Source organism: Protopterus annectens, chromosome 15.part0 (genome assembly GCF_019279795.1).
Source record: "Protopterus annectens isolate FY-2018-M chromosome 15.part0, PAN1.0, whole genome shotgun sequence".
NCBI classification, from domain to species: Eukaryota; Metazoa; Chordata; order Ceratodontiformes; family Protopteridae; genus Protopterus; species Protopterus annectens.
Window position 1 is genome coordinate 376310852 of NC_056749.1, and position 20450 is coordinate 376331301.

The following is a 20450-nucleotide window of genomic DNA, read 5'->3' on the forward strand; positions in this document are numbered from 1 at the left end:
CAGTTTGTTCACAGTTATACCTAACAATTTTGGTATTGAATCTGTGAAAGAATTTATGAAAATGAACAATATGGCATTGCATTCACACATAGAATTGTTGGGCACTTTATTAGAGTTGGTGCTTGAAAACAATATTTTTATATTTCAATGTGGTTTTTATAAACAAAAACTTGGAGTGGCTATGGGGATGCCATGCGTGAATAGTTACGCTAACATTGTGCTGGCGAATTGGGAAAGATATGTTGTTTCTTGTGATCATATATTTAGTCCACATCTTTTATTGTACAAAAGATTTGTGGACGATGTTTTTATTTTATGGAGAGGAACTGAAGATTTATTGAGCTCTTTTGTCACCTATATGGAGCAATATAGTAGTTGTTTTAAATTTTCGCTTAAATGTTCTGATTCCAGCATAGACTTTCTAGATGTGAAGTTATCTGTACATAAAGGCCTTTTAGACAGTTCATTATATAGAAAAGAGTGTAGAAGGAATGCTTTATTACATCGTACCAGTATGCGTCCTACACGTTTTTAGAAATGTTACTAAAGGCCAATTTCTCTGTATGTCTAGATTACATACTGATGATAAAGAACATGCTCAAGCTAATGATATGGTACATAAGGAAATTTTGGAGGGAGGTTATAAGGATGCTGATGTAACAAATGCTACGAAAGAAGCTACAGGTCTTTGTCCAACTATGGGTAAACCTTATTTCAGACGAACTACTGATAGAGACTTGAGCCATAATGCTAAATCTAAATATAAGAGCTTGGACAGGATACCTTTAACTTATAGTAGTAATATCTATAAGATATGTGACATCATTAATGGAAACTGGCCTATCTTACCATCAGATGATAAATTAAAAGGGATTTTAAATGCTATATTTTTATATAAAGAGTTTATCTTCCAGCGTCTGCGTAATTTTTGACTGTTGCCTTCCATTTTAAATGCTGAACCACATTTTATTTTTAAAACAAACCTTTCTCTTAAGCGACAGTTATGTTATAATTCTAATATGAGGAAGGTGATTAGATCCACTAGAATGGGTACATTTCCCTGCAGAAATTGCAAGGCATGTTCATACATATTAGGTACCGGTAATTTTAAACATTATGTTTCTGGGTATAATTTTATTTTTAATTTCTATGCTGATTGCAGAACATGTAATGTTTATTTAGCCAGCTGTAAATTCTGTTGCTCATTCTATATAGGTAAAACTAACAGAATTTTAAAAGCATATAGCTGACAACAAAGATCATTGTTTCACTTTTCAAGTAATACAGATTGTTGAATGTAATATACGAGCAGGTAATTTAACTAATAAAACTGAAGTGGCTGAAATGAATTGAATAGCCTCTATGCAGGCTGATAAATTACTGGGATTGAATAATGCTTTCCCTTTAAAACCAGCCCTCAAGAATAGGGCATCGCAACATTAATTGGAGTGTTTTATTGAATGTGTTTTGTATTTAAGGAACATGTTTTTTCATTTTGCATGGATCTGATGAAGCACTTTATGTGTGAAAGTGCTTATCCTTATTAAAGAAATGATATGCTTTTAGTCATTTCTACATTTTTGGTACATCAGTGTCCCTTGGCTGCTGTAGGTTTATTTCTCTTAACTTGTAATTAGTTCTCAGATTTCCTTGACTGTTCCCTCCCTCTTCCCCCATCAGTATTGTGTTAAGGTGGGTGATTTCTTTCTCACAACCCCAACAAAAGTTGGATCAGGTACCCTTTTTGCACATGTAGTGTGAATCAGTCAATGTGTTTTTCTTACTAAACCACTGACATGGATAACTTCATTAGGACTGCCATACTCAAGTACTCTTTATAAGAATGTCTTTTCTCAAAAATCCTCAGTTTTTCTTTGCAGTCCTGGTCCATTCTTTTTTTTTATTTTAAATATTTTATATTACATCCAATTTATTTATTCCAGATATCACCCTCCAGGACTCACAAAAGCATTCAAACTATCTTTGAAGAAATACTGCCTCAACAAGCAGATCTGTTCCTGTGCCCAAAATTATAGGCTACCATAAATTATCATATATGTTTTCTTTTTTCTTCCTGTTCTCCTATTTTCTTTTTCTCTGTCTTCTTACCAACCCCTCATTAAATAATATACTTCCTCTCTTTGCATTCAGCTGCGCTAATGTAACTTTCTTTTTCACACCACTTTGCTGGTTTATAATTTACCTTCTCTTACCTCTTATGTCTAATACCTGAATGCCTTAACACCCCCTTCCTATTCTTTTCCTACTTCCTGTTGCACTACTACATCCTTCCTCCTTCTCTCAAACCTTTACATTTCAATGGTTCCTATTGATATTATCAATCCTAAACTTGACTTGAATTGTTGTGTCTTTCGGCTTTTCCCGGTTAGGGGTCGCCACAGCGGAACTCCGGTCCGTTAATGATTGGTAGTGGATTTTTACGCACCAGGTTACCAGCCCTGATGCACAACCTTTAACGAAGACACGCCCCATTCACGTATGCCTCCACACAGAAGATGCTCTTGTTGAGAATCGAATGGGACAACGTCTTGCTATGAGGCGACAACGCTACCGCAACACCGCCACTGCACCTGATAAATCATATGATAATTTTGGCACTTTGTGCTTAGAATATGTATTATATGTATATAGCAACTCTGTCAATAGTTGACATATGTACATGTATACAGTAACTCTGTCAATTTCTATTAACACCTGTTGTACTACATAGCCTATATAATTTGCTTTGTTAAAACTGTTTAATGCCTTTAACTATGTAGACCTTTAATAGTGGAGCTTTCCTCCCTGGACCTCCACTGAAAATGAGTTCCTGACCCAGTGGACTTTCTCAGTCAATGAATATCAATAAATAAATAAATAAATAAATAAATTTACTATTGCTCTCTGCCACCTAATTTTATCCATATCTCCCATGAGACTCCTCTAGATGGTACTGTGGTTCTTTCAGTCTGTCACAGTTAATACACTACATTTTACATATATGGAAGTTAGAATAACTTTAAGTCACTTTCTCCCCTCAAATGCCCCACCCCATCTTATTTAAAAGACTATATTGCCTCTCACTCTCTCTCTCTCTTTCTTTCAATTAGTCTAAAAAGTCGTTTGGCTTTTCCCAGTTAGGGGTCACCGCAGCAGAACTCTGGTCTGCTAATGATTGGCAGTGGATTTTTACGGTGCTGAGTTGCCAGCCCGACGCCCAACCTTCAAAGATGGCACATCCATTCATGCATGCACTTACCTGCATGTCTTTAGACGTCATTCAACCATGGGGAGGACATGCAGACTCAACACAGAAGGCACTCCAGCCGAGAATCAAACAGAAGAACTTCTTGCTGTGAGGCAACAACACTAACCGCAGTCTGCAGTGTAGCTTTTATTACAGTCATGGATTATTGCTATTATACAATGACATTTAAGAAAAAAATCTTACTTTTTTTCTAAATAATGTCATTGTATTAAAAGTCTTTAGTGATCTTCCACTGGCTTCTGATAGTCTAGAGCACTCAGCTGATGTAGAACAGCTGCACAGAATGTTGTTGTCTCTGAAAGATAAACTTGCATGCATCTATTTCTTCAAGAAGAAACACATTAGCTTACTTCAAACTTCTTTTAAAACATCTTAAACTAGTAGTCTGTCTGGAGCAGTTTTCAAGGATGGCGTTATGGTACATATTCCAAGACAAAATCTGGCTGCACAGTGATGAAACTTTTTTCTATTGGTATATGCTTGATTTACAATGGGCATGCTGGTTGGGCTGTCCAAGCAGCATGCTTGTTTTTGAATATTAATGGGCCTTTATTGTATAAGTCAAAGAAGAGCATGGAGTCCAGTAAATAAAATAAACTGTATACTTCATTTATTCCTTTTATTCTATTTTATACTATTTATTTATAGACAGAATTAGATAAAATAACTAAAAATGGGATTTTCAGAAAAGAGAAGAACCAAATTACATAGAAATAAATTACATTTGTGGGAATAATACATGCAGAATAATGTTCAGGAGGAGGAGGAGTGAGGTTTAGGGGAAGGCAGGAACTGATCAATTTATGTAATGCTGTAGTGAATAATTGTTAAAAAGAAAGAAAACATATATGTAATGCAAAATGCATGAATATGACTAATGTTAATAAGGTTTATTTTCTATTAATGTATGTGCACCTGTGTCTTAAATGATAATTTAAGAAAGGTGTTTTAAAAACAAAAAATAATGTGTATGCAGAATATGTGAAACATGATATATGCAAGTCATCTTCTCCCTAGATTTTTTTATTTAGCATATTTAGAATTAAAAACTATTATTTTCCATTACAGGTAGTCCATTGTGTAATAAGAAAGAGTCATACATCGTTACTCTAATGAAAGAAACAATGGGAAACAGTAGTGCAAGCTTCCTCAAAGCTCTAATGGAAGGCACAATACAGTAATAATCATCACCCAGCTGTGGGTGATACAGGATTTACCCATAGTGCATGCAGTTTTGCCAATAAATATGTTGCTGGATGCACATTTACTAGGCTTATTACTATATATGGTAGTAAGTCAGCTTCTATTATCTTAGTCTGGTGTGTGTGTGTCTCTTAGTCTGGTGTAATGAGACATAATCCTCATATTATTTATCAGTGTAGAAGAAATGTAAATCATCTTTCACAAACTGGATCTGAACATCTGAACATTATTATGCAATTATCAAACCCATTTGGACTAGATCATATTGACACTGATCCCTGTGCCATTTGGTTAGTAAAGTGAAGACATTTTGTGCAATCTGTTCAGGTCATGTTTTTCAGATCAGGTATATCATCTTGTATTTCTGCTTTAAGAATGTATAAATATGTCTCTATAATGTCTTTAATGTGGAGAAGATATCCAGGTGAAAAAAATAGAATACCTGACCATAATTATGATGTTAGGATTGCATGTAATTGCCTGTGCTTTGGTTAGGCACAGAAATGTAATAATATACATAACAATGCGACTTAATAATGCAACTTTGATCTTTGATCTTTATAGGGCTTGATGGGGTTTTACATTCTACCACTTTTCATATGCTTCAGTTTGCCTTGGATAGTAAGTACTGAAAGTATATTTATTTACTTGCATAGGAATCAGTTATGTGTTAAGAAAAACAATATCATTATATACAATATTAATTTAATTTTAGTGATTTTCATTTTGAGTTTATTTGTTAAATTCATATTTTAAGACAGGTTTCATTTTGTTCTATGTAGAATACCAGCACATATTATGTATATGATTTGGGTTTCACTTGCTAATGCTTCTCTCTCTCTCTCTCTCTCTGTATAATTTTCTAATACTATGCATAAAGAAAACATTATAGATTACTGTTTTACATAAATATGTGTATAAGTATATATATATATTTGTATTTCTTAAATGTTTTATGCCTATATATATATATATATGTATATATATATATAATTTGTGCGATTATATGTATTACTTGTTTTGCAATCTCTCTTTAATTTATAGATGTGTCAGACTAGCATTTTCTCATGCAGAGTGTATAATTAACTACTTTTATAGGATCTGATTAAATTAATGATAATGTGCTTGTTTGGGAAAAAAACACTATAATCATTTTAGTTTCATTTTTTGGAGGTTCTTTTTAATCCCACTCAGGTTCTCTGTTTATATCTTGGTAAGTCATTTTGAATTATTAGTCTTCTGCCATATTTATATTTGTTAAATCAACCATTTTAAAATGTAATGTTAGTTGTTTTGAATTTGCCAAATACATAGGTTACTATGAACATTTACTTCAATTATATACAAATTATGTTTGTATTGCATGTGCACTGTGCTGTATATTTATTCCAATGAACATATCTTATTGTCAAGCTCTTTGGGTTTCCCTATTTATCCCCTACAACACCATGGCTGAATTTGGTCACGCATACAAAAGTATACACGTATACAAGTCTAGGCAACTGATACACATTACTACTACGTAACTGGAAGACGTGTGTCATTTTCATTGTAGTGTGTCCTAAGAATTGACATGAGTTTTTTCTAAACACAGTAGCGTTATCAGTGCTGACATTTATTGTGTATCCAAAGTTTTCAGTTTGTATGCATAGAAGCTTACAGAAATATAAAAAGTTTCAAAAAGATTTTTAAAAAAGCCACTTTGGAGCAAAAAGAGTAGGTAATTACTATTACTATTATTATTATTATTATTATTATTATTATTATTATTATTATTATTTATTTGTGTATTTATTTATTTATTTATGGCAAATCAATCAAAATCATACCTATATTTAACCAGTTTCTTTTCTATGCTGCTTCGATCCTAGTCAAGCATTGATGATTATTTAAATTTTTTGCAACAAAGTTAATCCACAATGATTGTTCAAGACTGCAAGCCCTGAAATACAATTTCCTGACTAAAAGGAATTCAACCTGACAGCCTGAGTAAACAAATGCTAGAGACTTGTGCATATACAGATGTATAGGTTTCAAGGAAATGAACACCCACTCCTCCGCCATAAAAGCCATTGCTGCACTCATATCAGAAAAAGCCATTTCCATGGCAACTGTGCTTACCCATTTTTGAGTAAAGTTTTTTTTTTTTAGTAAAAGAACAACTTGCTTCTTATTCTTCAGAAAGGAGGGGATGATATAATCAGACGTAAACCTGATAGGTCAGTTTAGAGTACTGCAGGCAAGAAACTTTTAAGAGTAAGAAAACACATCTGGCTGGTCATATTTAATGATTCCTAGAAACTTACAGTTTGTCCTGACCTTTAACTCGTAAGGGACTGGTGGAATCCTACCAGTTTGCTCATTCACCATATATGGTAATTTCAAACTTTTACTTTTATAAATGTGGGGGTAAAGAGGGTGTTAAAACTGTGCCAAAGATGATACACAAATGCTTTATTTGACTGATGTTTCATGTGATGTGGCTGTTAACTTACCTGCTTCATTACAGTGAAATTCTGGACTTATATTGAAATGATCTCTCCAATCAACTAGTCTGAAAATCAGTTGCTAATTTGGATAGAGAAAAGAGAAATACACCTAGTTCTCACCTTGGCCTGGACATTGCGGAGACAGATAACTGCTTCCTGGTACTTCTCAGCTGCTTCCTTATAATGCTTAAGTTTGACCAGTCGGTTTCCTTCACTATGCAGAACTGGAACTATTCGTAGCTTCTCATCTTTACTTAGAGCCCAACTATCTTGTTTATATGAACATGGGTCCTCCACCTAAAAGACATGTATATATTTTCAGAGAGCTGATAAATTTGGAAAGGAAACGGTAATATGAATTAACATTACTGACTTTTTTATACAATTTCAATTCACTAGACTCTGCTGAAGTAGTAATATAAAATATGCATTAAACATTTTTGCTCTTACTTTGTCATGGTCTGTACTGTTCTTTTCCATCATCTAGTATCATTTATGTTTGCATAATGTCTAAATCTAAATGGCATGCAGTGTGAGTGTGTGTAAGCAAGAATGCAGACACACACACACACACACACACACACACACACACACACACACACACACACACGTGTATGTGTTTGCATCCATGCAAGGGTATACACCTATTCAGGTTTATCTGTGTAGATATAATAGGATCTGCTTTGAAACATCTAAAACTCATAACATCTAATTTCATAACATTGAGACCAGAACATTTAAAACCCATAACATCGAATTTCATAACATCTAACACTAGAAATCACAAGAAAATAACATCCCCTCCACGTATAACAACACCAAACTACCAAACATACTTTTTACTACATTTATGCAGGGGGGGGCAAGCCCCCCTGCACCCCCCACACCCCTGTAAATTAAATATACTAACTCCAAGATCGCACTACAGTGGGAAAAAGTTAATTTCCTAACCCCACTGTGTCAAGTGCCCCTGCAGAAATGTAGTAAAAAGTGCGTTTGGTAGTTTGGTGTCATTATATGTCATCATATCTGTTGGGGATGTTATTTTCATGTGATTTGTACTGTTAGATGATATGAAATTCAATGTTATGGGTTTTAGATGTTTTGGGTTTTAGATGTTCTGGTCTCAATGTTATGAAATCTGATGTTATGGGTTTTAGATGTTTTGAAGGGGACCCATATAATTACAGTAGATAGTCGATTATCTGAATGTCGATTACGCAAAACATCAGTTATCCGAACATAGCCTTCCAAAGTTTTCAGATTGGAAAAATCATAAAATTTGAATATGTAAACATTATATGTATTCACTTGTTCATAGGTTCATAGGTGTGTATTAGGCTAATGGCTCTGGAGCCTTTACAAGCCTAGCCCATAGGATTACCCTGGCATTGTGTCACCCGACCTTAGTTCCCAGTACCTCTGTCGAATAGAACCACTGGAGTGATCCACAGGGTGAATTTTCTATTTCCCATCCAATCATCAAGATTTATCTTGAAGAGGGCCAGTGAGGTCCTCTGTTTGATATGTATGGGAAGTCTATTCCATAGCATGGGCAGCCTCTGGGATATGAACCTGTCCCTCCAGCACATTCTGTTGATTGTGGTAATGAGGTTGAGGTCTCTGGAACGTGTGGTGCGGAGGAATTGGGATTTCTTTAGATGTAGCATTTCTAACAGAGCTGGGTCGACATGGCTTTGTAAATCAACCAGAGATCGCCTCTAAGTAGGGAATATGAGACAGAGAATGGTTGGAGTTTTTTGGGTCTGTCCATATAGGACAAGTGTTTAAGGCCTAGGATCCTCTTTGTGAGGCAGTTTTGCAGCCTCTCCAGTTGTTGCAGGTGTCTAGTGAGGTACATGCCAAATGGGGCATTGTACTCGATGGCTGGCCTAATGAGGGAAAAGTAGAGGGAGACAATGACCTCTTTCTTCCTGAATGCAAAACCCTTAGTAATGAGTTGTGCCACATAGAAGGACTTTCTCACCACAGTAGCAATGTGGTGGTCAAAAGAGAGGTTGTTGTCAACCTGTGTTCCCAGATGTCTTATAATACCTTCTGTGTTCAGTGGACTACCATCAATGTGGTAATTCAAGGGAACTGGGTTTTTCCCAAAGGGGATCATGACACATTTTTGGTTTTGAGCTTAAGGCCATGGTTCTGACCAGCCGTTGGTCTCAGTGAGGCCTTTCTGGAGGATGTCAACACCACTTGGGGAGTTAATAATGGCTCCCAACTTGCAATCGTCTGCAAACTTTGTCAGCCAGAGACCCTTTGTGTTGGCCTGGACTTCTAAGAAGTAGAAACCAAACAGGAGAGTACCCAGGACTGATCCCTGTGGGCCTCCACTCATAACTGGTCGGCAGTCTGACTCGGAGTCAGCTACTTTCACATTGTGGGTTCTATCTGTGAGCCAGTTTGCATTCCAGCTCATAATATAGGGGTTGATGTCTAGCTTAGTGATTTTGTCTATGATTCCTGAGTGGGGAATGGTATCAAAGGCCTTAGCCAGATCAAGGCAGGCTGTATGAACCACCTTGACTTCATCCACAGCTCTGGCGACTGACTCAAAGAAGTCGAACAAGTTGAGCAGGCATGATCTACCCTTCACAAAACCAAACGTGTGGGATCCAGAGTTTGGAGATTCACTATATCCTTGTTTATTAGGTCCATGATGATGCATTTCTTAAATTTGCATATCAGACTTGTCAGGCTAATGGGGCGATAGTTCACAGAGTCTGTAGTTGCTCCTCCTTTGTGGAGAGGGATGACTGTAGCAGTGCGCCATTCGGTAGTGAAAAAGCCTGAGGTGAGGCTGTGATTGAACAGAGAACACAGGTGAGGTGCCAGTTCACTCTGCAGTTCATGTAGAACACAGCCAGGGATATTGTCAGGTCCCATAGAAGCTGTATCCTTGGCCTTGGACAGTGCTGTTTTAACCTGTGCAGCAGTAATACTGGGTACCTGGCAATCTACTGGTATTGTGATTGGTCTTTTGGGGAGGAGAGGGGTAAAGTTGGCATTGAATCTGTAGGCCAGTATATTGGCAATATCTGTTGGCTCGGTATAGGAGGTACCATTGTGCAGTAGCTCAGAACAAATCTAGGTATTGCCGTGGAGATTCTTTACATAACTATAGAAAGCCTTGTGGTTGTCTTTACTATCTGCTGCAATTCTGTTTTCATAGCTAGTTTTAGAGGATTTGATAAGGGATCTCAACTTTTTGTTGAGGCCGATAAGGGAGTTTTTCCAGTCTTAGGACTTCACTTTATTCGGCATCAATTTCCTCCTTCTGTTGTAGAGTTTGTTTATGGCAGGTGACCACCAGATTGGCTTCCTTTTTTGGAGGAGAACGTCTTGGTTCTATTGGGTATGGCGAGATCCATGCATTTCTGTATGTGTTCATACAGTGTATTGGTGTATGATTCGGCGGTCATGCAACTATTCTCCATTTGCATGGGTGCCATGAAGTTAGCCACCTCTGATTTTAGGAGCCCAAAGTTAGCTTTGGAGAAGTTTTTCATGGTGGTTCCCTTTATGGGGAGGGTTGGATTTCCAAGGTGATTAGTTTGTGGTCGGAGTTAATCAGGGAGGAATTGACTAATGGTGTAGAGCAACAGTCACCTGTGTTAGTAATGACCAGCTCAGGGATGTTGCTACCTCTAGTTGGGGTAAGAATGAGCAGGTCCAGGGCATTGGAATTAATGAATTCCAGGAAACGTTGGGCAACTGTATTGGTACATGAGTAGTTTTCCCAGTTAATGGAGGGGTAGTTAAAGTCACCCAGTATGAGAGTGTTAGGTTGGACCCTAATATTCTGCAGGGTGGAACGTGGGGTGTGAGTCTTGGGACATGGTTAGGGACCTATAACAGGCTATGACCTGAATTGCTGTCCTACACAATGTTAGCTGCACCTGAAGTATATCTGATGCATTATGTTGGGCTACCAGTCTGGAGGTGTGCACATCCTTTTTGAATATGGAAACACCATCACCTTTGGAGCTTCGGTCCAAGTTCTGGAGCCAAAATGTGTGGAATGAGTTATAGCCTGGTAATGCAGGGGTGCTTTCTGCTGCCTTGAACCAGGTCTCTGTTACAGCACAAATGCCAATGTTCTCCATTTTAAGGAGTGCTTTGAGTGAGTGCATTATGAGATTTAAGCTTCTGGCATTGAGCAGCATGACCCTCAGAATGTATTTGTTTGTAGCTGTTACAGTGGTAATTTGGTCTTTGGAAAACTGCCTAAAAAAGGCACTATAGGGGCATCAAGAGCCTTAGCCAGTATCCAGAAGCCCAGGGGTGACAGATGCAGCCCATCTCTGGCAAAGCATTGAGGTCTGTCACTCATATCATCCCAGACAGACAGATACTGAATCCCCGTAGAATGACAACAGAAACTTAGCTAATTGTTGAAATCAATCATTTTCTGCTTGTACTGTGGTATAATTCTGGGTGATGGTAGGATGCTGCTCAGGGCTAGGGTCATACCCACCTGGACTACATAATCCGAGAGCTCTTCCATGTCTCTTTTCATGTAGTCCGGGGAGGTATGTCTCAGGTCATTCATACCCACATGTACAATGACAGAGTCATATTTGTACCTGTTGTTGAGAGACCTGAGTGTGTGCTTTATGTTGTGGATCCGGGCACCTGACAGGCAGCTGACTGTTACTTTCTCCTTATTCAACCTAGTGAGTGGGACATCAGTGTGCCTCACTATCGAGTCACCTATGACTAGTGTGCTGGGCATGCTGTTTTTCCTTAGGGGCATGCATGTAGGTGTTTTTCGAGCTTGTAGCCCACTCGTGTGTGAAAAATCCTTGCTGAGTGGTTGAAACACAAGATTTTAGAAGTTTTTTATCCGGTTCAATGTATGTTTGATTATTCGAAAAGGCTGATTATCCAAACAACCCTAGGTCCCAATTAGTTCATATAATTGACTCTCTACTGTACAATGCTTCCTGAAACAATTCTAATGCTCTCATTAAGTAAACTGAGAAAAGTCACCACTACAGCCAAACAATCAAGAGTGACAAAGAAAGATCATAACAAGACCTTACTATGCCCTCATAGTTCCTGGTATACCCCAAACTAGCTGTAGACTCTTGCACTCCTCTAAAATCATCAAGACTGACCTTGTTTATAATGTGATAATGGAGTAACTAAAGATTAGTAGGCGAATGCTTGTAGAGCTCCAGTCTGAACTATATCGGACAGTAGCCAGATCAAGAGACTGACTCTACCACTGGTCTCAAGCTATCCCCACCCCCATAAAAGTCCAGGTCCAGTATGTACTTTTTAATGTGAGTACAGAGGTAATAACCAGAGTAAATCTCATTTTATCTGTCAGATGAGGTAATTCAGAAGTAAAAGTGTCCTTACTACTGACCTAAATCTTAGTCCCAAAGAAAAGACATTTGGAGTAAACCAACATTAGGCTAATGAGAAGATCAGTGAATTCCTCTAAGAAAAAATATCTCATCACCAAAAGCTTTAATTATTTGTTAACCAGATAGGTGAACTTTTCAGGTTCCTTTTGATTGATTGATTGATTGATTGATTGATTGATTGATTGATTGATTGACATCTGTTTATCTGGAAAGTCCAACTGGCCAAAAATAACCCATTTGCAGCAGAGGCCCAAGGGAGACAACCTCCCAAAAACACAACAATGATACTTAAAATGGTAAAATACAGATACAAACAAAATATAACAACTATAAGCAAGCAAAACAGTAAAGATATACACAAATTTTGACATGAAGCAATTTACAAGAGAAAAAACTGATAGAAAGCATCTGATTTCCAGTTTTGTAAAGCATTTGGACTAGCTATGTAGGAGGATGTAGATTAAGTAAAGAAGAGTAGAGAAGGCCTGAGTGTTATGGGGAGGGTAAGAGTTCAGCCTGGGTTTGAACAGGAGTGGATCCACTTTGTCATCTGATTGAAGAAGTCTGTTGGGGTGGTAATTATAATGGTACTAATGGCTGTGCAAGGTGACCTTTTATATATAATGTTATGTGTACTTATTGTAGGTATATTAACTGAGGTACTTTTAGTGTTTGGAGTGCTGTGCAGTGACGTGTTTAGTGGGATGCACTTGTTACAAATGTTGGAATTTTATTTTAGCATACTTTGAATTTAGCTTTTAGAGAGGTTTGTATGTTAGTAAGGATTGGGGCCTCATTTAAGGTAAAAGGTATGCAAGGGTAGCTTTGGTGGATGCATTTGGGAAATGTTTCCAAGTAAAGAGTATTCGAAGTTTTTTATTTTATACTGAGCAGATATGGGGAGAGACGGCCCTTTTTTTCAAACACCTTTATTGAATTATCACTTGTGACATAGGCAAATTTACATTCATATAAAAGTAATCAAACTATATTAACATAACAAACATTATACTTCACACATATTGCTATATATCATATAACCTAAGCAACATTACATAAATTATTCGATTTCTGCCTTTTTTTTTAAACAAACATCTTTAGTAAACCATCTGGGTTGCTGCCTATTAGATAAGTAGCTACTGAAGCAGTTAATTGTGGTAGATGATAAGCCAATGGTGGATAGCTGATGTAGGAGTCTAGAGTGAGAGACTTTATCGAAAGCCGTAGATGGTTCAAGGAATACTGAGGAGACAAGTTTGCCTGGGTGTCTGGCTTTGTTTACAGTGTCCAGGAAGGACAGTAGTACACAGGCTGTGTTGTGGGTGGGCCAGATGTCATGCTGAATAGACGGTAAGAGATGGTTTTGAAGGAGGTAGCGTAGAATTGTTTATGAAATCATTTTTCTAAGAGATTTAAGAGAGGGGACAATATTGCAATGGGACATAAGTTAGATACATCTGGTAAGTTACTACCTTTGTGGAGGGAATAATATAAAATGACTTCCATAAAATGTGAATGCATACTTCAACAATATATCTGTTAATTAGGATACTTACTGGTTAAGTTATCGACTGCGGTAGTACAGTAGTACACAGGCTGTGTTGTGGGTGGGCCAGATGTCATGCTGAATAGACGGTAAGAGATGGTTTTGAAGGAGGTAGCGTAGAATTGTTTATGAAATCATTTTTCTAAGAGTTTTAAGAGAGGGGACAATATTGCAATGGGACATAAGTTAGATACATCTGGTAAGTTACTACCTTTGTGGAGGGAATAATATAAAATGACTTCCATAAAATGTGAATGCATACTTCAACAATATATCTGTTAATTAGGATACTTACTGGTTAAGTTATCGACTGCGGTGGTGGTTCTGTGGTAGCGTTGTTGCCTCACAGTTAGACGTTGCCCGTTCGATTCTCAGTTAGAGTGTCTTCTGTGTGGCGACATGCTGAACGGGCCTTCCTTCATTGATGGTTGTGCATTAGGCCCGGCAAGCCAGCACGTAAAACTCTACTGCCAATCATTAGTGGACCAGAGATTTGCTGTGGCGACCCCTAACCGGGATAAGCTGAAAGTCACAAACAAGCTGGTTAAGTTATCGCCTTAGCAGCTAGACTAATCTATTCTGGTGGGAAGTTGTCAGTAGAGTTGGAGCAGGGTTTAAGTAATAGTTTTTTTTTTTTTTTTTTTATAAAGAAAGCAGGGACAGATTTTAAAGTAAAGGAGGTTGGATTAGTAGTGATGGGTTGTTTAGATTCAAGTTGGACAGGAGTTCCAGGAGACCTGGTAAGAATGTTGAAAAAGGTGGAGATGGTTGGAAGAGAGTTAAATGATATTTGAGGGGATGAGATAGATATGGGTAGTGCATTTATGGTTATGGAATAAATGGTTTCAATAAAGTATGCATTGAATTTGGTTGCAGTTTCTAGGGTAGAGCCATTAGAGGATGGACTAAGTGTTTTGGTGTTGTTGTTTTTCTACCTAGGGTTAAGTAGTGAGCTAATTGAGGAGCAGAATTTTTGAGGTTATGACCTCAAACAGGTATGACAGGTGTATCTGGCCAATCATATGTGCAGAAACCTTTATATCTAATGCTGGGGTTTCAGAAAGCACCAAAACAGAGGTCATACAGTGATGCAGTGATGAATGGCTGCATGAATTATCCATCAAAAGGAAAATACAGAAAAGTGAGCTACAGCAATAAATCCAGACATAACCAGCACAAGAAAAAGAAGGGATGTTAAAAAGTACAACAGACATTATAGAGTCATGAAAATGGTTTCCTTTTATATATTCCAAATGTGCTGGTTTGGTGAACACTTTGCTACAGTTCTATGCGATAAAATTTAATTTGACTTGCATTTTTTTCTGATAGTAATTATTATGATGATTTTAAGCAGGCCTAATTCGGTGTTAATCCTTTTCCATTGCAGTTAAAAATAACTCTTACCATTCACGGAAAGCTTTTCCTATGGGGAGAAAAAAATAGTCTAACCAATTCAAAAATATATGTAGTCTTTATTGCAAGTAATGGGACGTTTAGAAGGCTTATGCCAAACAAATGTTCAAAAAGTCCAAAAATCAGTTGTTCAGAAATTGTTCAAAAAAGTATAGTGAGGACTTAGATCAGTAATATTCGTGGTGGTTCAGTTTCCTGAGGTTAAGGATGAAGTTGATCGAAATGTGAGTGTTGAGTCCCAGTCCTCTGTTGGTGTTGAGCTGAATCTGCCATTCCAATTCCCTCTTCTCCAGGATCAGGTTGGTGGGCCCTCGAAGGATTCCTTTTTTCAGTGAGTCAATAATATGGAATTTAAATTTGTTATGGATACTGCTGTGGTGGTGCTGCGGTAGCGTTGTCGCCTTACAGTAAGACGTTGTCTTGTTCAATTCTCAGCTAGAGCGTCTTCTGTGTGGAGACATGCGTGAATGGGTGTACCTTCATTGAAGGTTGTGCGTCAGGGCTGGCAACTCGGCATGTAAAAATCTACTGGCAATCATTAGTGGACCGGAGTTCTGCTGTGGCGACCCCTAACCGAAAAAAGCCGAAAGACACAACAATGGTTGAGGCTCTCCCTAACGTGTTTGGCAAGGGCATTGTTCTTAAGAATTAATATTCTTACCTTAAGAAAGATTATGGAAATTTTACTGTATTTACAACTCACTCAATACATCAACCAATACCATGTTCTCTCTTAAAAGCAGCATGGGTTTGGTCTGGTCATACTACATCGACAGCTATCTGGGCACTCGATGACAACATTCTTCTTGGGGTGTACAGAGGCCTAATTATTGGAGCAATTTTGTTGACTTACCAGATCCTTTCATCTCATTGAACACTCAGTTCTCCCTGACCATCTCATTGAAATATTTATTAGTGATGACACACTGCCAGTGTTCAAAAACTACTTCTCTAGTTGCCACTTCTGAGTTAATTTCAATTCATCAACCTCTGCATCAGTCTACCTGCAGAAAGTGTCCCTCGAGGATCTATTCTGGCACCACTACACTTTCCTATCTATATTAACAAACTTTCATTTGACTTACCCCACCTGCCTCTCCTGCTTTATGCTGATGGCATTGGTGTGGACCGATTCTGCTCCAACCTTTCTGTGTCTTCTCTTGAACTTACACTTCAGGCTGATTTTCATGTCATTATTCAATGAGTCAATGATAAAAAAAAATACTATAAAACTCTTCTGAAACAAAAACATTTTTTGGCACTTGACAAAATCTCATTCCTATCTCCAGGCCTCTAAAAATCCTTGATCACCTTAATAGTACTACTGAAAAAGTCATTTCATTCAAACATTCAAATACCTAGGGGGTTGGTTGGATCCCTTCCTAAATTTCCAAATCCACTTGGACTATACACACACACACACACACACACACTCACTCACACACACACACACACACACACACACACACACACACACACACACACACACTCACACACAAAAAAAAATAACATACTCCTATTCTGAGCTAGTAAGATCTCCACTTTTCTATCCAGACCCCATAGAAATGCCATAGGTAAAGGTATGTTACTGTCTCAGCTAGAATATTGTCTTCCACTAACTGCTGCAGCTTCCAAAAGAAATATATTCACTATTCAGTCCATTTCAAATGCCACTGTAGATTTATCACTCTCTCCCTAAAAAATGAATACCACTGCAAAACCACTGAAAAAGATAACTGGCTACCCGTGAAACACCATGCTGATTTTCTGCTTGACTGTCAACTATTTAAACTTATCAAGAACTTGCCTTCCCTCTACTAGCTTCAAAACTATTCAGAAATGTGCCAATATACAACTTTAAATATCTTAACCATTCATGTTTTCACCTCCAAATCCTCCAAATTAGGCTTCACTGTACATGTCATGCTTTCTCAGTCCTTGATACCAAACTGTGAAAATCTCTTCCTTCTTTTTTTAAAGATCATTCCTCTTACACCATTTTCCATTCACAAATAAAAATACATTTCAAGACTCTAGTAAAATGCAACTGCTATCTCTCTGGTCATATAACTTAACCTCTTCATTCCCTTCTTCTGTCTACATATCTTGCTCTGGCTCTATGTTTGATTGTGATTATTTCAGCATGCCAACAGTGATGCCACTCTATATATAATTCATGTGAATTTATATATATATATATATATATATATATATATATATATATATATATATATATATATATATATTTTAGTCACTGTGTATTAAATGTCATTTATCTATTGCCTTTATACCTTCAAGCTAATTATGATATTCACTTTGTATATAACATGTGTATATACTGCATTTTGTCAATCACTCTGTATATAAAGTCATCTAACCATTGTGTAACTATTTTGCTTTCCCCTGGCTAAGACTGAAATGGGTCCAATGTGTTTAGTGCTCTACTCTGATTAATAAATTAAAAATAAAATAAAACTGAGTCACTTGGTTAAATTGTTTTGGAATAGGTTATAATAAGAGACCCTGGGAATCATGAAAGCGCCGTGAAAGAATAAGTCTATTCTTGCACAGAGCGGATAGTGCCAGTTCAGCACAGCAGCCCGCCTTGCATATTCATGAAGGCACACTGCTGTATAACCTGCAAGGGCATGATCCATGAACAAGTGCAGAGGGCATGTCTGAGCATTGCTTGCGCAGTAAACATGCCCCCTGCACTAAGGAAGTGCTGTACGGCACTTTGAAAATAAAAACAGTGTCCACAGACACTGTTAGCATACCCCCAACTGAACAGATGTTTGCAGCATGTCCAGATTTGTGCCTCATATGTCAGGTGTGTTCCTCCTACTGTCCTGGAAAAGAGCTGAGGCTCGAAGTAATTAAATAATGACAAACATTTGAGTCTAAGACTCCACATCCTTCAAGTAAGTCATGCTAATGCAAAACCTATTATTCATCAACTTCCCAAGTTTGTAAGAGCAATATTTAAAATCTGTCCCTCTTTGCCCCCCCACCCCATCATGTTAGGCTTTGTCCAGATTTTATGCTGTAAGAGGCGGAGAAGTATGACTGTTAGCTATGTGAAAATCCCTAAACTAAGGAAAATAAAGCAAATATTTTTTTTTCTCATCCCCACTAAAGTTTAAGCATAGCTGAGTGAGTGTGTATGTCACGCAGCTGTGTTTAGCATAGCTTAACCATCCAAAGGAGCTAAATAGAAATATACAGCCAAAATAGCCAACGTGAAATAGTGTAGTGGTTAGAGCTTTTGCTTAGCATGCAATCATTCATGGTTTGAGCTCCAATGCAGTCCATTCATTTTTATATGTGAAAACAGCACTAAAATTATCTTTTTTATAACTAGGTAGTGAATAATATATATTTGTTAACCAGGGTTGTGTAACAGGTCCAAATGTGAGGTGTCAGTGTGGTACAGATGTGAAACCCCCATATAAACACAAGTGTCCCATACAGTATAGCTACAAAAGAATATAATGTAATGAAAGCACATAGGGGGATGTTATGGAAGGTAAACATACATATCATAGGATGTCATTAAGATGGAATCAACCCCCACAATCCTGATAGTCCATAAAATTAAATCTGAACAATGCTAAATTGTGCTCAGCGATGCTTAGCTGGTGTAAGCATTGCTTAAATTTGAATGCTTAGCAATAATTAGCATCGCTAAGTGGATTTGCGCACTGGTAAGCAGTGCTTAGCATCTGCCCCTTCAAGCAATGCTTTATCTGTGTTAAGCGAATTTGCCCCTCACTTAGCTTAGCTCAGCATATTCAAAATCATCCAATCACAGCAAAGGGGAGAAATAAGCCCTATTTAAACCTTGCGGGTGGGAATACAGCCCATAACCAGTTGTAGCTCATCACTGCAGGCACTATGACTGGTGTTGGTGAGGACGTGTGCTTTTGGGCACAGTGCTGGGGCATTCAGGAGTCTAGGGTCATGGTTGGACTCCTAGTAAAAGACTATGAAGTGACACTGCTGCAGGACCAGTACCAGGACTCCCAAAACAAAGTGGAGGCTTGGGACCATCTCACACGTGATCTCACCAGTGCCACTGGCATCCCTCTGACTGGTGATCAGGTCTGGCACCATTTCACTGTCCTGAACCATAGGAAGAGGGAGCTCTTAGACCACTGGGTCCAAGATGCATGGGCAGAGAATGTCTCAGACATGTGTAAGTATCAGTATCAATTAGTGTTTGCCAAAGTCCAGCCTGTGTATGTGATGGATAGATATGCATAAATGTTTCTCTATCTCCTGTACAGCTGCAGATGACAGGGCAGTGAACTTGGATGCCCACACCAGCAGGCTGCTAAGGCTGTATTGCGAGGCTGGTGAGTGCAAATCTAGCTTGTAGTATTCAGGGAAAATAAATTGAAAGGAGTAGAATGTTGCCTGTCAGTATTTAAAAATGGGTATTTTTTGTACTGAATAAATGAGACATTAGCAGAGTAATAGTGATGTACAGGGTATACATCAATAAAAGTGTCAGTACCTGTCAATAAAACACAAAACCCCAGACTGGTTGTGTTTACTTTGGCATGTGGTGGTATGAATCTAAATGTGTACAGGTTCTGCACAGCAACTATAGCTCTGAAAGCATTCAATAATCGAGGCTCATGTGACAAAGATTGTGGAGTTGTAAAACAGGAAATTAACTATATGAAATGTTTCATGCCCCAAGATCTGATACTTGAATAGTAATGTGTTAACCAGTGTTTCCCAGACTGTGCTATGTCAAAGTATGAATACACAGTATAAGAACTATCTGCCATGCATAAATGTCAGAATTACAAGGTCAGGTTGTACAACCAAGAGAGTATTAGGCAGAAAACAGTCAAACAAGAGACATCAGTTCCTCAATAGTTCATTCTGATGAAACACAAACTTGTTGTGTTTTTTTGCACAAACAAGTACAGTTCAAATCCCAGGAGTGGTAGCAAGCTGTATGTATAATTTCACCCAGGAATATATGTAGAAACAGTCAGGTAGTGTTAACAGAAATTTCCTCTACATGTCTGCCAGGTAAAAGAAGGTATAAATGAGCTGTAAGAAGTCTGTAATTATACACTGTGTACAGCCCTCACTGTTCAACCCCAAGGCTACAAATGACATCAAGA

The 20450-nt window shown here is 37.8% G+C and overlaps 1 protein-coding gene across 1 annotated transcript in view; it reads right to left on the reverse strand.

The window, feature by feature from the left end:
* Positions 1-20450, reverse strand: part of LOC122789831 (aryl-hydrocarbon-interacting protein-like 1) — a 181403-nt gene that overhangs the window by 17888 nt on the left and 143065 nt on the right. Inside the window, exon 4 of the mRNA XM_044057269.1 lies at positions 7081-7257. Coding sequence (XP_043913204.1) covers positions 7081-7257 — 177 coding nt within the window. The remainder of the gene's footprint in view (positions 1-7080; positions 7258-20450) is intronic.